At 44.3% G+C, this 17126-nt stretch overlaps 1 protein-coding gene across 1 annotated transcript in view; it reads right to left on the bottom strand.

The window, feature by feature from the left end:
• The window catches only part of dapk1 (death-associated protein kinase 1), a 244153-nt gene that overhangs the window by 123430 nt on the left and 103597 nt on the right, over positions 1 to 17126 (bottom strand). The window contains 7 exon segments of the mRNA XM_046351536.1: positions 2566 to 2655; positions 2976 to 3021; positions 5756 to 5908; positions 10785 to 10811; positions 11840 to 11888; positions 15278 to 15353; positions 15355 to 15417. Coding sequence (XP_046207492.1) covers positions 2566 to 2655; positions 2976 to 3021; positions 5756 to 5908; positions 10785 to 10811; positions 11840 to 11888; positions 15278 to 15353; positions 15355 to 15417 — 504 coding nt within the window.

Below are 17126 nucleotides of genomic sequence, written 5' to 3'. Positions count from 1 at the left end.
TGTGGTTGAGATTGCATCGTCTGTGGACCTATTTGGGCGGTAAGCAAATTGGAGTGGGTCTAGGGTGTCAGGTAGGGTGGAGGTGATATGGTCCTTGACTAGTCTCTCAAAGCACTTCATGATGACGGAAGTGAGTGCTACGGGGCGGTAGTCGTTTAGCTCAGTTACCTTAGCTTTCTTGAGAACAGGAACAATGGTGGCCCTCTTGAAGCATGTGGGAACAACAGACTGGGATAGGGATTGATTGAACATGTCCGTAAACACACCAGCCAGCTGGTCTGCGCATGCTCTGAGGGCGCGGCTGGGGATGCCGTCTGGGCCTGCAGCCTTGCGAGGGTTAACACGTTACTCACCTCGGCTGCAGTGAAGGAGAGGCCGCATGTTTCCGTTGCAGGCCGTGTCAGTGGCACTGTATTGTCCTCAAAGCGGGCAAAAAAGTTATTTTGTCTGCCTGGGAGCAAGACATCCTGGTCCGTGACGTGGCTGGTTTTCTTTTTGTAATCCGTGATTGACTGTAGACCCTGCCACATACCTCTTGTGTCTGAGCCGTTGAATTGAGATTCTACTTTGTCTCTATACTGACGCTTAGCTTGTTTGATTGCCTTGCGGAGGGAATAGCTACACTGTTTGTATTCGGTCATGTTTCCAGTCACCTTGCCCTGATTAAAAGCAGTGGTTCGCGCTTTCAGTTTCACACGAATGCTGCCATCAATCCACGGTTTCTGGTTTGGGAATGTTTTAATCGTTGCTATGGGAACGACATCTTCAACGCACGTTCTAATGAACTCACACACCGAATCAGCGTATTCGTCAATGTTGTTGTCTGACGCAATACGAAACATATCCCAGTCCACGTGATGGAAGCAGTCTTGGAGTGTGGAATCAGCTTGGTCGGACCAGCGTTGGACAGACCTCAGCATGGGAGCTTCTTGTTTTAGTTTCTGTCTGTAGGCAGGGATCAACAAAATGGAGTCGTGGTCAGCTTTTCCGAAAGGGGGCGGGGCAGGGCCTTATATGCGTCGCGGAAGTTAGAATAGCAATGATCCAAGGTTTTTCCAGCCCTGGTTGCGCAATCGATATCTTGATACAATTTAGGGAGTCTTGTTTTCAGATTAGCCTTGTTAAAATCCCCAGCTACAATGAATGCAGCCTCAGGATATGTGGATTCCAGTTTGCAAAGAGTCAAATAAAGTTTGTTCAGAGCCATCTGCTTGGGGGGGAATATATACGGCTGTGATTATAATCGAAGAGAATTCCCTTGGTAGATAATGCGGTCGACATTTGATTGTGAGGAATTCTAAATCAGGTGAACAGAAGGACTTGAGTTCCTCTATGTTGTTGTGGCCACACCACGTCTCGTTAACCATGAAGCATACGCCCCCGCCCCTCTTCTTACCAGAAAGATGTTTGTTTCTGTCGGCGCAATGTGTGGAGAAACCCGCTGGCTGCACCGACTCCGATAGCGTCTCTCCAGTGAGCCATGTTTCCGTGAAGCAAAGAACGTTACAGTCTCTGATGTCCCTCTGGAATGCTACCCTTGCTCGGATTTCATCAACCTTGTTGTCAAGAAACTGGACATTGGCGAGGAGAATGCTAGGGAGTGGTGCACGATGTGCCCGTCTCCGGAGTCTGACCAGAAGACCGCCTCGTTTCCCCCTTTTACGAAGTCGTTTTGGGTCGCTGGCTGGGATCCATTCCGTTGTCCTGGTTGAAAGGCCCTTCCTGACCCCTGTTCCCTTCCTGACCCCTGTTCCCTTCCTGACCCCTGTTCAGGATCCGCTTCGCGAAAGTCATATTCTTGGTCGTACTGATGGTGAGTTGACGCTGATCTTATATTCAGTAGTTCTTCTCGACTGTATGTAATGAAACCTAAGATGACCTGGGGTACTAATGTAAGAAATAACACGTAAAAAAAACAAAAAACTGCATAGTTTCCTAGGAACGCGAAGCGAGGCGGCAATCTCTGTCGGCGCCCCTGGAAGTAATCTGTACAAATCTGTCGTTCTGCCCCTGAACAGGCAGTTAACCCACTGTTCCTCGGCCGTCATTGAAAATAAGAATTTGTTCTTAACTGACTTGCCTAGTTAAATAAAGGTAAAATAAAATATATATAAATATATAGAGAGATAGGAGAGGGAGAGAGATATAAGTGATAGAGAGATAGAAGAGAGATATAAGTGATAGAGAGATAGAAGTGATAGAGAGATAGGAGAGAGATAGAAGAGGGAGAGAGATATAAGTGATAGAGAGATAGAAGTGATAGAGAGATAGGAGAGAGATAGAAGAGGGAGAGAGATATAAGTGATAGAGAGATAGAAGAGAGAGAGAGATATAAGTGATAGAGAGATAGAAGAGAGATAGAAGAGGGAGAGAGATATAAGTGATAGAGAGATAGAAGAGAGATAGAAGAGAGATAGAAGAGAGAGAGAGATATAAGTGATAGAGAGATAGAAGAGAGATATAAGTGATAGAGAGATAGAAGAGAGATAGAAGAGGGAGAGAGATAAGTGATAGAGAGATAGAAGAGAGAGTGAAAAAGAGACAGTGGGAGAGAGATAAATGTACCTTCCATTTCCTCCGAGCAGCAAACTTCTTAAACTTCTCCATGTTGACTGCAGACTCCTTCCTGCTGAGAGCCTGCTGGGAGTCCTTTGGCTGATTGAACAAACAGGAACATATACGACTAATCAGATCAATAGATTACATCCACTTATCAATACTGTTTATATTGATCATATTGTGTATCATTCTAACCCTAACCCTAACCCTTCGTTTTCAAGAAGGATTTTAGGGAGTGAATGAACACTTATTCCCTGTACAAAGTGAATAAAGAAATAACTTAACCTGTGTGTGTGTGTGTGTGTGTGTGTGTGTGTGTGTGTGTGTGTGTGTGTGTGTGTGTGTGTGTGTGTGTGTGTGTGTGTGTGTGTGTGTGTGTGTGTGTGTGTGTGTGTGTGTGTGTGTGTTAGACAGACCTTGATCCAGGGATGGAGCAGACTGTCCTGGATGGTCATTCTCTTTCTGAAAAAGACAGGACAGGGTTAGGAAGGGGGGTTAGGAAAGGAACAGGGGTTAGGAAGGGAACAGGGGTTAGGAAGGGAACAGGGGTTAGGAAAGGAACAGGGGTTAGGAAAGGAACAGGGGTTAGGAAAGGAACAGGGGTTAGGAAGGTAACAGGGGTTAGGAAGGGAACAGGGGTTAGGAAGGGAACAGGGGTTAGGAAGGGAACAGGGGTTAGGAAGGGGGTTAGGAAAGGAACAGGGGTTAGGAAGGGAACAGGGGTTAGGAAGGGAACAGGGGTTAGGAAAGGAACAGGGGTTAGGAAAGGAACAGGGGTTAGGAAGGGAAGGGGGTTAGGAAGGGAACAGGGGTTAGGAAGGGAACAGGGGTTAGGAAGGGAACAGGGGTTAGGAAGGGGGTTAGGAAAGGAACAGGGGTTAGGAAAGGAACAGGGGTTAGGAAGGGAACAGGGGTTAGGAAGGGAACAGGGGTTAGGAAAGGAACAGGGGTTAGGAAAGGAACAGGGGTTAGGAAGGGAAGGGGGTTAGGAAGGGAACAGGGGTTAGGAAGGGAACAGGGGTTAGGAAGGGAACAGGGGTTAGGAAGGGAACAGGGGTTAGGAAGGGAACAGGGGTTAGGAAAGGAACAGGGGTTAGGAAAGGAACAGGGGTTAGGAAGGGAACAGGGGTTAGGAAGGGAACAGGGGTTAGGAAGGGAACAGGGGTTAGGAAGGGAACGGGGGTTAGGAAGGGAACAGGGGTTAGGAAGGGAACAGGGGTTAGGAAAGGAACAGGGGTTAGGAAAGGAACAGGGGTTAGGAAGGAACAGGGGTTAGGAAGGGAAGGGGGGTTAGGAAGGGAACAGGGGTTAGGAAGGGAACAGGGGTTAGGAAGGGAACAGGGGTTAGGAAAGGAACAAACAATTCATTCCCGACACCGTTGGACAAACGATTAACTTAAAACACTCCTGGACAACTCATGGTGCACACACTATACTTATGTCACACACATCTTACTCTCGTACACACACACACACACACACACACACACACACACACACACACACACACACACACACACACACACACACACACACACACACACACACACACACACACACACACACACACACACACACACACACACACACACACACACAGGTTCCTCTTTCCCTACTCCTCTTAACAGCCTGTTTAATAATAGACCAAGAGCAGCATCACCACAGCAACCCAATCTTCAGTCGGCTGTTGCCTAGGCAACCTCCATTAGGGCTGCTGGGGTGATGATAACACCGTCCCTGTGACAGTGGCCTACATCAGTTTCAACCTTTCCTTGTCCAGGGACCCCCGGCCAGGCAAACCGGAGACACAGGGGCCCTGAAGATGTTAGCAAAACACGCCCAAATGTCGTGCCTTATCGTCAGGTGAATGATAATGGCAAGGAGAAGTAATTAACATTTTAAAATGAATAGATTTGGTAGATATTCTTTCATTATGTTGACCTCCCCACAGGTCATCGGAAGAGGAAGTGTAAACTATCCAGTCTACTAGCTAGAAAGGTCTGGTAAACTATCCAGTCTACTAGCTAGAAAGGTCTGGTAAACTATCCAGTCTACTAGCTAGAAAGGTCTGGTAAACTATCCAGTCTAAACTATCCAGTCTACTAGCTAGAAAGGTCTGGTAAACTATCCAGTCTACTAGCTAGAAAGGTCTGGTAAACTATCCAGTCTACTAGCTAGAAAGGTCTGGTAAACTATCCAGTCTACTAGCTAGAAAGGTCTGGTAAACTATCCAGTCTACTAGCTAGAAAGGTCTGGTAAACTATCCAGTCTACTAGCTAGAAAGGTAAAGGTCTATTGGCAGCGTAGAGACATGATTTTGAAGATCAATTCCAGCAATTCTATAACGTTTGGCATGGGCCTGAGAGACAAGGTTTCCTTTTTAAAGATCTTTTAATTCTATGCATTTTGTCTAATCAATGGACCTTGAATGGTTTTGGGACTTCCTGTGCTCCTGACTGCCTATATTTGATTTGATGGTAAGTTCTCATATATGGTATTATGTAATGTATTTAGTTCAGTATGTTCTCTGCATGCTTTCTATCATCTGGTCTTGGTTATTTAAAGTTGAGACTGTTTTTCCATCCCCAAAAAGACCACTTAAACAGCCCGCATTAGAAGTTCTCTACAGAGAAACCCCTGTAATGACTAATTTCCTCCATTTTGAAGGGATAGTTTGAGATTTTGGCAATGAAGCCATTTATCTACTTCCCCAGAGTTGGATAAACAGGATAGCATGCTAACTGTTCCTGTAGACTTTGCGCTAACACTAGTTAGCATTGGCTCGTGAAACTACCTCTTACCATTTTTATGTCTCTGCGTCCAGCATGAAGGAAGTTCTCTACAATGGTACTGTGTTGTAGCTAGCTAGCTATATTCATAAGATAAATAACTTTTCACCTTAAAAAAAATAACCAATACGATTTTTCCCCCAAAAGTATTGAATAAACTGACGTACCTCCTGCAGTAACCCACAGACTCCAGCTTGAAAACTCTGCAGTAATGTATAGAGTTGAGAACATTGGGCACACAGTGTTTAAGTGCAGAGCAGTGTACACGCACACTCCGGGTCAGTGGCATGTTTCAATACATTCAGGACCGAACCAAGCACATAGTATATACAGAGGCCTCGCCTGTACAACGTTAGGGATAGGGGTCAGAGGTTAGGGTCAAAGGTTAGTGTAAGGTGATCATGTACTTTGGGTCTTTGATAAGCAGCCGGGTGATAAAGTCTTTGGCCAGGAGGCTGGTGCTGCTAAAGAACTCTTCATCAAAGGTGTAGTCCACCGCCGACACGTTAGCTAAAGTCTCCTGCTTATTCTCCCCCAAGAACGGCGATGCACCACTCAACCTGAGGGAGGGAGGGGAGGGGAGGGGAGAGGAGGCAGGGAGGGAGAGGAGGCAGGGAGGGAGGGAGGGAGGGAGGGGAGGGGAGGGAGGGAGGGAGGGAGGCAGGGAGGAAGGGAGGGGAGGGGGAGAGGAGGGAGGGAGGGAGGGGGAGGAGAGGAGAGGAGGAGGCAGGGAGGGAGAGAGGGAGGGAGAGAAGGGAGGAAGGAGGGAGGGAGAGAGGGAGGGAGAGAGGGAGGGAGAGAGGGAGAGAAGGGAGGAAGGAGGGAGGGAGGGAGAGAGGGAGGGAGAGAAGGGAGGAAGGAGGGAGGGAGGGAGAGAAGGGAGGAAGGAGGGAGGGAGGGAGAGAAGGGAGGAAGGAGGGAGGGAGGGAGAGAGGGAGGGAGAGAAGGGAGGAAGGAGGGAGGGAGAGAGGGAGGGAGAGAAGGGAGGAAGGAGGGAGGGAGGGAGAGGGGGAGGGAGGGAGAGGGGGAGGGAGGGGGAGAGAAAGAAGTTGAGAGAGGTAGAGAAGTTTCCCTACATTCCTATAACTTCCCACATACAATTTAGACTGACTAACGCTCTAAAAGTATTACAGTTGTTTGTTTCTCTGAATGTACAACACAGAAGACGTTTTATAGATGTAGTTATGGACAGATATCAGAGGAATTGTGAGTTATAAGTCAAACAGTTGGTCAGGTGTCAGGAAGTCTTTCTCTCTCTCTCCATATCTGGGAAATCATCAAAATGGTAACGTTCCTTTCCAACATTTAAGCGGTTGTGAAATTAGATGACCAGGCAAACGACTGCAATCAAACAATTAGCATAAATAGTCACACATTTACATGCTCGCTGGTAGTCATAATCATCTATAAACAACATTGACCACTGAACTTTGGAAATAAAAAGTCACGCAGTTATGAACGTAGCTGCTGCTTTGCTCTCTCCCTCACCTCTCTAACTGAACGATCGGCTATGAAAAGCCAACTGACATTTACTCCTGAGGTGCTGACCTGTTGCAGCCTCTACAACCACTGGTTATTATTTCACCCTGCTGGTCATCTATGAACGTTTGAGGAACAGTCTGACCTTACAGAGGCTTGTGAAAGTATTCACCCCCCTTGGCATTTTTCCTATTTTGTTGCCTTACAACCTGGAATTAAAATAGATTTTTTTTAAAGTTTTGTATCATTTGATTTACACTACATGCCTACCATGTTGTTTATTTTGAAACAAACAAGAAATAAGACAGAAAAACAGAAAACTTGAGTCCTGCATAACTATTCACCCCCCCAAAGTCAATACTTTGTAGAGCCACCTTTTGCAGCAATTACAGCTGCAAGTCTGTTGGGGTATGTCTCTATAAGCTTGGCACGTCTAGCACACTGGGATTTATGACCATTCTTCAAGGAGAAACTGCTCCAGTTGGATGGGTTGGATGGGTTCCGCTGGTGTACAGCAATCTTTAAGTCGTACCACAGATTCTCAATTGGATTGGGTTTAAACTGGGTTTAAACTTCCAAGACATTCAAATGTTTCCCTTAAACCAATCAAGAGTTGCTTTAGCAGCATGCTTAGGGTCATTGTCCTGCTAGAAGGTGAACGTCCCTCCCAGTCTCAAATCTCTGGAGACTGAAACAGGTTTCCCTCAAGAATTCTCCTGTATTTAGCGCCATCTATCATTCCTTCAATTCTGACCAGTTTCTCTGCTGATGGATGGTGTTCTCTGGGTGATGAGAGTTGTTGGGATACACTATCTGGCGCATACCCTTGATGGCCAACAAGCTCCATTTTAGTCTCATCTGACCAGAGTACCTTCTTCCATATGTTTGGGGAGTCTCCCACGTGCCTTTTGGCAAACACCAAACGTGTTCGCTTACTCGTTTCTGTAAGCAATGGCTTTCTTATGGCCACTCTTCTGTAAAGCCCAGCTCTGTGAGTGTACGGGTTAAAGTGGCAATCTCAAAGCTGTGCATTACAGGGAAGACATCCTCCCTCATGTGGTACCCTTCCTGCAGGCTCATCCTGACATGACCCTCCAGCATGACAATGCCACCAGCCATACTGCTCGTTCTATGTGTGTTGGATCGGAGGTTGAGGGCTAGGGTAATGGTCCTAGCCCTCAACCTCCGATCCAACAGGTCCCAGACGTGCTCAATGGGATTGAGATCCGGGCTCTTCGCTGGCCATGGCAGAACACTGACATTCCTGTCTTGCAGGAATTCACCCAGAAATGTCCAGGAACTTGCAGGTGGAAGAGTGGGGTAACATCTCACAGCAAGAACTGGAAAATCTGGTAAAGTCCATGAGGTGGAGATGCACTGCAAAAATTAATGCAGCTGGTGGCCACACCAGATACTGACTGTTGTTAATTTAGAATTTTTTGAAACAATTATTTTTCCATGTCCATTACATGAAATCTAAATAAGAATCCATTTAAATAACAGGTTGTAAATCCAAATAAGAATCCATTTAAATAACAGGTTGTAAATCCAAATAAGAATCCATTTAAATAACAGGTTGTAAATCCAAATAAGAATCCATTTAAATAACAGGTTGTAAATCCAAATAAGAATCCATTTAAATAACAGGTTGTAAATCCAAATAAGAATCCATTTAAATAACAGGTTGTAAATCCAAATAAGAATCCATTTAAATAACAGGTTGTAAATCCAAATAAGAATCCATTTAAATAACAGGTTGTAAATCCAAATAAGAATCCATTTAAATAACAGGTTGTAAATCCAAATAAGAATCCATTTAAATAACAGGTTGTAAATCCAAATAAGAATCCATTTAAATAACAGGTTGTAAATCCAAATAAGAATCCATTTAAATAACAGGTTGTAAATCCAAATAAGAATCCATTTAAATAAAGGTTGTAAATCCAAATAAGAATCCATTTAAATAACAGGTTGTAAATCCAAATAAGAATCCATTTAAATAACAGGTTGTAAATCCAAATAAGAATCCATTTAAATAACAGGTTGTAAATCCAAATAAGAATCCATTTAAATAACAGGTTGTAAATCCAAATAAGAATCCATTTAAATAACAGGTTGTAAATCCAAATAAGAATCCATTTAAATAACAGGTTGTAAATCCAAATAAGAATCCATTTAAATAACAGGTTGTAAATCCAAATAAGAATCCATTTAAATAACAGGTTGTAAATCCAAATAAGAATCCATTTAAATAACAGGTTGTAAATCCAAATAAGAATCCATTTAAATAACAGGTTGTAAATCCAAATAAGAATCCATTTAAATAACAGGTTGTAAATCCAAATAAGAATCCATTTAAATAACAGGTTGTAAATCCAAATAAGAATCCATTTAAATAACAGGTTGTAAATCCAAATAAGAATCCATTTAAATAACAGGTTGTAAATCAAATAAGAATCCATTTAAATAACAGGTTTAAATCCAAATAAGAATCCATTTAAATAACAGGTTGTAAATCCAAATAAGAATCCATTTAAATAACAGGTTGTAAATCCAAATAAGAATCCATTTAAATAACAGGTTGTAAATCCAAATAAGAATCCATTTAAATAACAGGTTGTAAATCCAAATAAGAATCCATTTAAATAACAGGTTGTAAATCCAAATAAGAATCCATTTAAATAACAGGTTGTAAATCCAAATAAGAATCCATTTAAATAACAGGTTGTAAATCCAAATAAGAATCCATTTAAATAACAGGTTGTAAATCCAAATAAGAATCCATTTAAATAACAGGTTGTAAATCCAAATAAGAATCCATTTAAATAACAGGTTGTAAATCCAAATAAGAATCCATTTAAATAACAGGTTGTAGGTTGTAAGGCAACAAAATAGGAAAAACACCAAGGGGGGTGAATACTTTTGCAAGGCACTGTAAATACTCTTATAATCTCCACCCGGCACAGCCAGAAGAGGACTGGCCATCCCTCAGAACCTGGTTCCTCTCTAGGTTTCTTCCTAGGTTTTGGCCTTTCTAGGGAGTTTTTCCTAGCCACTGTGCTTCTACACCTGCATTGCTTGCTGTTTGGGGTTTTAGGCTGGGTTTCTGTACAGCACTTTGAGACATCAGCTGATGTAAGAAGGGCTATATAAATACACTTTATTGAAATACATGCATTAATATGTTAATATATATTTTTTAATGAATATCAAATCCGTCTTGATTGGTCACGTCCACAGGATACACCATGGGTACAGTGAAATGATTGGTTGCATTCGTCAACAATGCAGTTATACAAAGAAATACACACAAGATTTTTAAAAAGACACTAAATACAAGATCAATATCAGGACCGATCACTGAAAGGGATACTGGTGACAGTTTGGTGTAATTACATGAAGCTCTTCATTCATCTGAAAGGGAAACTGGTGACAGTTTGGTGTAATTACATGAAGCTCTTCATTCATCTGAAAGGGAAACTGGTGACAGTTTGGTGTAATTACATGAAGCTCTTCATTCATCTGAAAGGGAAACTGGTGACAGTTTGGTGTAATTACATGAAGCTCTTCATTCATCTGAAAGGGAAACTGGTGACAGTTTGGTGTAATTACATGAAGCTCTTCATTCATCTGAAAGGGAAACTGGTGACAGTTTGGTGTAATTACATGAAGCTCTTCATTCATCTGAAAGGGATACTGGTGACAGTTTGGTGTAATTACAGAAGCTCTTCATTCATCTGAAAGGGAAACTGGTGACAGTTTGGTGTAATTACATGAAGCTCTTCATTCATCTGAAAGGGAAACTGGTGACAGAAGCTCTTCATTCATCTGAAAGGGATACTGGTGACAGTTTGGTGTAATTACATGAAGCTCTTCATTCATCTGAAAGGGAAACTGGTGACAGTTTGGTGTAATTACATGAAGCTCTTCATTCGGCAGTAGGAATGTTGTACTTACAGAATATAGGTGATCACTCCAACACTCCTGTAACAACAGAGGAATGTGGATTATTACGCAACAGACATATAGAGATAAAGACACAAGAGTCAACAAAACATTAGGAACACCGTCCCAATATGGAGTTACACCCCCTTTTCCCTCCTCAGAAGAGTCTTTAGTCATCGGGGGACCTTTGGGTGGTGGATCATTCTTTATACACACGACAAAACAGCTGTGTTGCAACCCCCTTTTCCCTCCTCAGTGTCTTTAGTCTCATGGGGTATTTATCAAGATGATATCCACCACACAACAAAACCAGTTAATTGAAGCATCTGTGCTTCTCAGTATGTATCAAGATGTATCCACCACCCATCCAGTTAAGTTGAAGCATCTGTGGGAAGCATTGGAGTCAACATGGGCCAGCATCCCTGTGGAATGCTTTGGACACCTTGTAGAGTCAACATGGGCCAGCATCCCTGTGGAATGCTTTGGACACCTTGTAGAGTCAACATGGGCCAGCATCCCTGTGGAACGCTTTGGACACCTTGTAGAGTCAACATGGGCCAGCATCCCTGTGGAACGCTTTAGACACCTTGTAGAGACAACATGGACCAGCATCCCTGTGGAACGCTTTGGACACCTTGTGGACCAGCATCCCCTGGACACCTTGTAGAGTCAACATGGGCCAGCATCCCTGTGGAACGCTTTCAACACCTTGTAGAGACAACATGGACCAGCATCCCTGTGGAACACTTTCAACACCTTGTAGAGACAACATGGGCCAGCATCCCTGTGGAACGCTTTCAGACACCTTGTAGAGTCAACATGGACCAGCATCCCTGTGGAACGCTTTCAACACCTTGTAGAGACAACATGGACCAGCATCCCTGTGGAACGCTTTCAACACCTTGTAGAGCCACGCCTCGACAAAATGAGAATGTTCTGGGGGAGGGGGTGCAACTCAATATTAGGAAGGTGTTCCTAATGTTTTGTATACTCAGTGCATGTATGCACGTGTGTGTTTATGTATATATACATACACTGTCTAAATATAAAGTACATCTGTCTCTCACCACATGTCTGCCTCCAGGCCGAGTGGTTCATAGTTGACTACCTCTGGAGCTGTAATAGTTAATAAACACACTATTAAGCCAAAAGCACTGAGCCTAGAATGTAGGGTGTGTGTGTGTGTGTGTGTGTGTGTGTGTGTGTGTGTGTGTGTGTGTGTGGGTGTGTGTGTGTGTGTGTATGTGTGTGTGTATATATATACACACACACACACTACAGTTCAGAAGTTTGGGGTCACTTAGAAATGTCCTTGTTTTTGAAAGAAAAGCAAACATTTTTGTCCATTAAAATAGCATCAAATTGATCAGAAATACAGTGTAGACATTGTTAATGTTGTAAATTACTATTGTAGGTGAAGACGGCTGATCCATTTTTTATGGAATATCTACATAGGTGTACAGAGGCCCATTATCAGCAACCATCACTCCTGTGTTCCAATGGCACGTTGTGTTAGCTAATCATTTTATCATTTTAAAAGGCTAATTGATCATTAGAAAACCCTTTTGCAATTATGTTAGCACAGCTGAAAACTGTTGTTCTGATTAAAGAAGCAATAAAACTGACCTTTAGACTAGTTGAGTATCTGGAGCATCAGCATTTGTGGGTTCGATTACAGGCTCAAAATGGCCAGAAACAAAGACTTTCTTCTGAAACTCATCAGTCTATTCTTGTTCTGAAAAATTAAGGCTATTCCGTGCGAGAAATTGCCAAGAAGATCTCGTACAACGCTGTTAACTAGACCCTTCACAGAACAGTGCAAACTGGCTCTAACCAGAATAGAAAGAGAAGTGGGAGGCCCCGGTGCACAAATGAGCAAGAGGACAAGTACATTAGAGAATCTAGTATGAGAAACAGACGTCTCACAAGTCCTCAACTGGGAGCTTCATTAAATAGTACCCACAAAACACCAGTCTCCGCAAAGAAGAATCCATATCCATATCTCAGACTGGCCAATAAAAATGAAATATTAAGAATAAAAGAACACAGACACTGGACAGAGGAAGATTGGAGAAAAGTGTTATGAATAGACAAATCTAAGTTTGATACAAAGAACAACATTCGTGAGACGCAAAAAAATTGAAAGGATGCTGGAGGAGTGAACCATCTGTCAAGCATGGTGGAGGCCATGTGATGGTCTGGTGGAGGTGGAGGCCATGTGATGGTCTGGTGGAGGTGGAGGCAATGTGATGGTCTGGTGGAGGTGGAGGCCATGTGATGTCTGGGGGAGGTGGAGGCCATGTGATGGTCTGGTGGAGGTGGAGGCAATGTGATGGTCTGGTAGAGGTGGAGGCCATGTGATGTCTGGGGGAGGTGGAGGCAATGTGATGGTCTGGTGGAGGTGGAGGCAATGTGATGGTCTGGTAGAGGTGGAGGCAATGTGATGTCTGGGGGAGGTGGAGGCAATGTGATGGTCTGGTGGAGGTGGAGGCAATGTGATGGTCTGGTAGAGGTGGAGGCAATGTGATGTCTGGGGGAGGTGGAGGCAATGTGATGGTCTGGTGGAGGTGGAGGCAATGTGATGGTCTGGGGGAGGTGGAGGCAATGTGATGGTCTGGTGGAGGTGGAGGCAATGTGATGGTCTGGGAAGAGGTGGAGGCAATGTGATGTCTGGGGATAGACTGGAACATGAATGGAGGCAATGTGATGGTCTGGTGGAGGTGGAGGCAATGTGATGGTCTGGTGGAGGTGGAGGCAATGTGATGGTCTGGGGAGGTGGAGGCCATGTGATGTCTGGGGAGGTGGAGGCAATGTGATGGTCTGGTGGAGGTGGAGGCAATGTGATGGTCTGACAAAAGTGGAGGTGGAGGCAATGTGATGGTCTGGGGGAGGTGGAGGCAATGTGATGGTCTGGTGGAGGTGGAGGCAATGTGATGGTCTGGTAGAGGTGGAGGCAATGTGATGGTCTGGTGGAGGTGGAGGCCAATGTGATGTCTGGGGGAGGTGGAGGCAATGTGATGGTCTGGTGGAGGTGGAGGCAATGTGATGGTCTGGTGAGAGGTGGAGGCCATGTGATGTCTGGGGGAGGTGGAGGCAATGTGATGGTCTGGTGGAGGTGGAGGCAATGTGATGGTCTGGTAGAGGTGGAGGCAATGTGATGTCTGGGGAGGTGGAGGCAATGTGATGGTCTGGTGGCTTGAAGAAGGCAGCGAGGTGGAGGCAATGTGATGGTCTGGTAGAGGTGGAGGCAATGTGATGTCTGGGGGAGGTGGAGGCAATGTGATGGTCTGGTGGAGGTGGAGGCAATGTGATGGTCTGGTGGAGGTGGAGGCAATGTGATGGTCTGGTGGAGGTGGAGGCAATGTGATGGTCTGGTGGAGGTGGAGGCAATGTGATGGTCTGGGGGAGGTGGAGGCAATGTGATGGTCTGGTGGAGGTGGAGGCAATGTGATGGTCTGGTAGAGGTGGAGGCAATGTGATGGTCTGGTGGAGGTGGAGGCAATGTGATGGTCTGGTAGAGGTGGAGGCAATGTGATGGTCTGGGGGAGGTGGAGGCAATGTGATGGTCTGGTGGAGGTGGAGGCAATGTGATGTCTGGGGGAGGTGGAGGCAATGTGATGGTCTGGTGGAGGTGGAGGCAATGTGATGGTCTGGTAGAGGTGGAGGCAATGTGATGGTCTGGTGGAGGTGGAGGCAATGTGATGGTCTGGTGGAGGTGGAGGCAATGTGATGGTCTGGGGGTGCTTTGGTGGTGGTAAAGTGGGAGATTTGTACAGGGTAAAAGGGATCTTGAAGAAGGAAGGTCATCACTCCAGCCAAGCAAGAACTATTTAGTGAAGAAGCAGTCAGCTGGTATTCTGTCTATAATGGAGTGGCCAGCACAGTCACCGGATCTCAACGTTATTGAGCTGTTGTGGGAGCAGCTTGACCGTATGGTAAGTAAGACGTGCCCATCAAGCCAATCCACCTGGGGGGAGGTACTTCAGGAAGCATGGGGTGAAATCTCTTCAGATTACCTCAACACATTGATAACTAGAATGCCAAAGGTCTTCAAGGCTGTAATTGCTGAAAATGGAGGATTCTTTGACAAAAGTTTGAAGGACACAATTATTATTTCAATTAAAAATCATTATTTATAACCTTGTTATAAATCATTATTTATAAACGTTATGGCTATATCTCCTATTAATTTTGCAACTCATTTCATCCAATCAAATGTATTTATATAGTACTTCTTACGTCAGCTGATATCTCAAAGTGCTGTACAGAAACCCAGCCTAAAACCCCAAACATGGCAAGACAATGGAGCACGTTTGTTTTTCATGTATGTTTTCATGGAGAACAAGGACATTTCTGAAAGTGACCCCAAACCTTTGAACAGTAGTATATATATATATTCACAACACAACAAGGGTATTTGATGTTAAACTGATCTGATTTGCTGGTCAAACGATGAACATAATGAACACACACACACGGCTGTGGTGAATGGTTAGCGGATAGACTGACCTACAAATTGAATGAATGGGTGCCAAAGATGTTTTTGAAATCATTGCCAAAATCGATCTTGTGTGCCAGAGTGGAAGTCGATGAGCTTGATGCGAGGATGGGCCACAGCTCTGTTCAGTAACATAATGTTCTCTGGCTAGAGAGGGAGACAGAGAGGGGAGGAAGGGGCATCAAACATGGAAATAACATCCCATAAAGTAAAGCCTCTCTAGGAACCAGCGAGAGAGAGGGAGAGAGAGAGGGGAGGAAGGGGCATTAAACATGGAAATAACATTCCATAATGTAAAGCATCTCTAGGAACCAGCGAGAGAGATGGTGTGTGTATGTGTGAGTGGAATCAGATTGAATGAATGGCTGATAGACTGGGAAGAGAGAGAGAATCAGATTGAATGAATGGCTGATAGAGAGACAGAGACAGAGAGAGACAGACAGAGACAGAATGAACAGAGACAGAGAGAGATTGAATGAAGCTGAGAGAGAGAGAGAGAGAGAGAGAGAGACTGGGAACTGAGAGAGAGAGAGAGAGAGAAGAGAACAGATTGATGGCTGATAGACTGGGAGAAGAGACAGTAGTGGAATCAGATTGAGAGACTGGAAGAGAATGGCAGAGTGGATCAGATTGAATGATGGCTGAGAGAACATGAGTGGAATCAGATTGAATGAATGGCTGATAGACTGGGAACTGAAGAGACAGCAGATTGAATGAATGGCTGATAGACTGGGAACAGAGTGGAATCAGATTGAATGAATGGCTGATAGACTGAGAGAGAGACAGCAGTGGAATCAGAGGAATGGCTGATAGACTGGGAGAGAGAATGAGACAGAGACAGAGACAGAGACAGAGACAGAGTGGAATCAGATTGAATGAATGGCTGAGAGAGAGAGAGAGATTGGAATGGCTGGAGAGAGAGAGAGAGAGTGGAATCAGATTGAATGAATGGCTGATAGACTGGGAACATGAGTGGAATCTGGGAACATGGCTGAGAGGAGATCAGATTGAATGAATGGCTGATAGACTGGGAACATGAGTGGAATCAGATTGAATGAATGGCTGATAGACTGGGAACTGAAGAGACAGAGTGGAATCAGATTGAATGAATGGCTGATAGACTGGGAACTGAGAGAGCAGTGGAATCAGATTGAATGAATGGCTGAGACTGGGAACATGAGATCAGAGACATGAGTGGAATCAGATTGAATGAATGGCTGATAGAACATGAGTGGAATCAGATTGAAGAGAGAGAACAGAGAGTGGAATCAGATTGAATGAATGGCTGATAGACTGGGAAGAAGAGACAGCAGTGGAATCAGATTGAATGAATGGCTGAGAGAGAGGGAATCAGATTGAATGAATGGCTGGACTGGGAACATGAGTGGAATCAGATTGAATGAAGCTGATAGACTGGGAAGAATCAGATTGAATGAATGGCTGACAGCATGAGTGGAATCAGATTGAATGAAATGAGATGGCTGAGAGACTGGAATCAGGAACATGAGACTGGATGAGCAGATTGAATGAATGGCTGATAGACTGGGAACTGAAGAGACAGAGTGGAATCAGATTGAATGAATGGCTGATAGACTGGAGAGACAGAGTGGAATCAGATTGAGAATGAGATGGCAGATTGAATGAGAGCCTACATTCCAGAGCCACAATTGAATCCTTCAGCAGACTAGACTTGAACCTGACTTAATCCTTTAAAAGCTCTTTAGACTAGCAGGTTAAAGAATGAATGGCTGATAGACTGGGAACTGAAGAGACAGCAGTGGAATCAGATTGAATGATGGCTGATAGACTGGGAACTGAAGAGACAGCAGTGGAATCAGATTGAATGAATGGCTGAT

This window comes from Oncorhynchus gorbuscha, linkage group LG05 (assembly GCF_021184085.1).
Source record: "Oncorhynchus gorbuscha isolate QuinsamMale2020 ecotype Even-year linkage group LG05, OgorEven_v1.0, whole genome shotgun sequence".
NCBI lineage: Eukaryota > Metazoa > Chordata > Actinopteri > Salmoniformes > Salmonidae > Oncorhynchus > Oncorhynchus gorbuscha.
The sequence above is the reverse complement of the archived record's forward strand: the minus strand, read 5'-3'. Positions and strand labels throughout refer to the sequence as shown.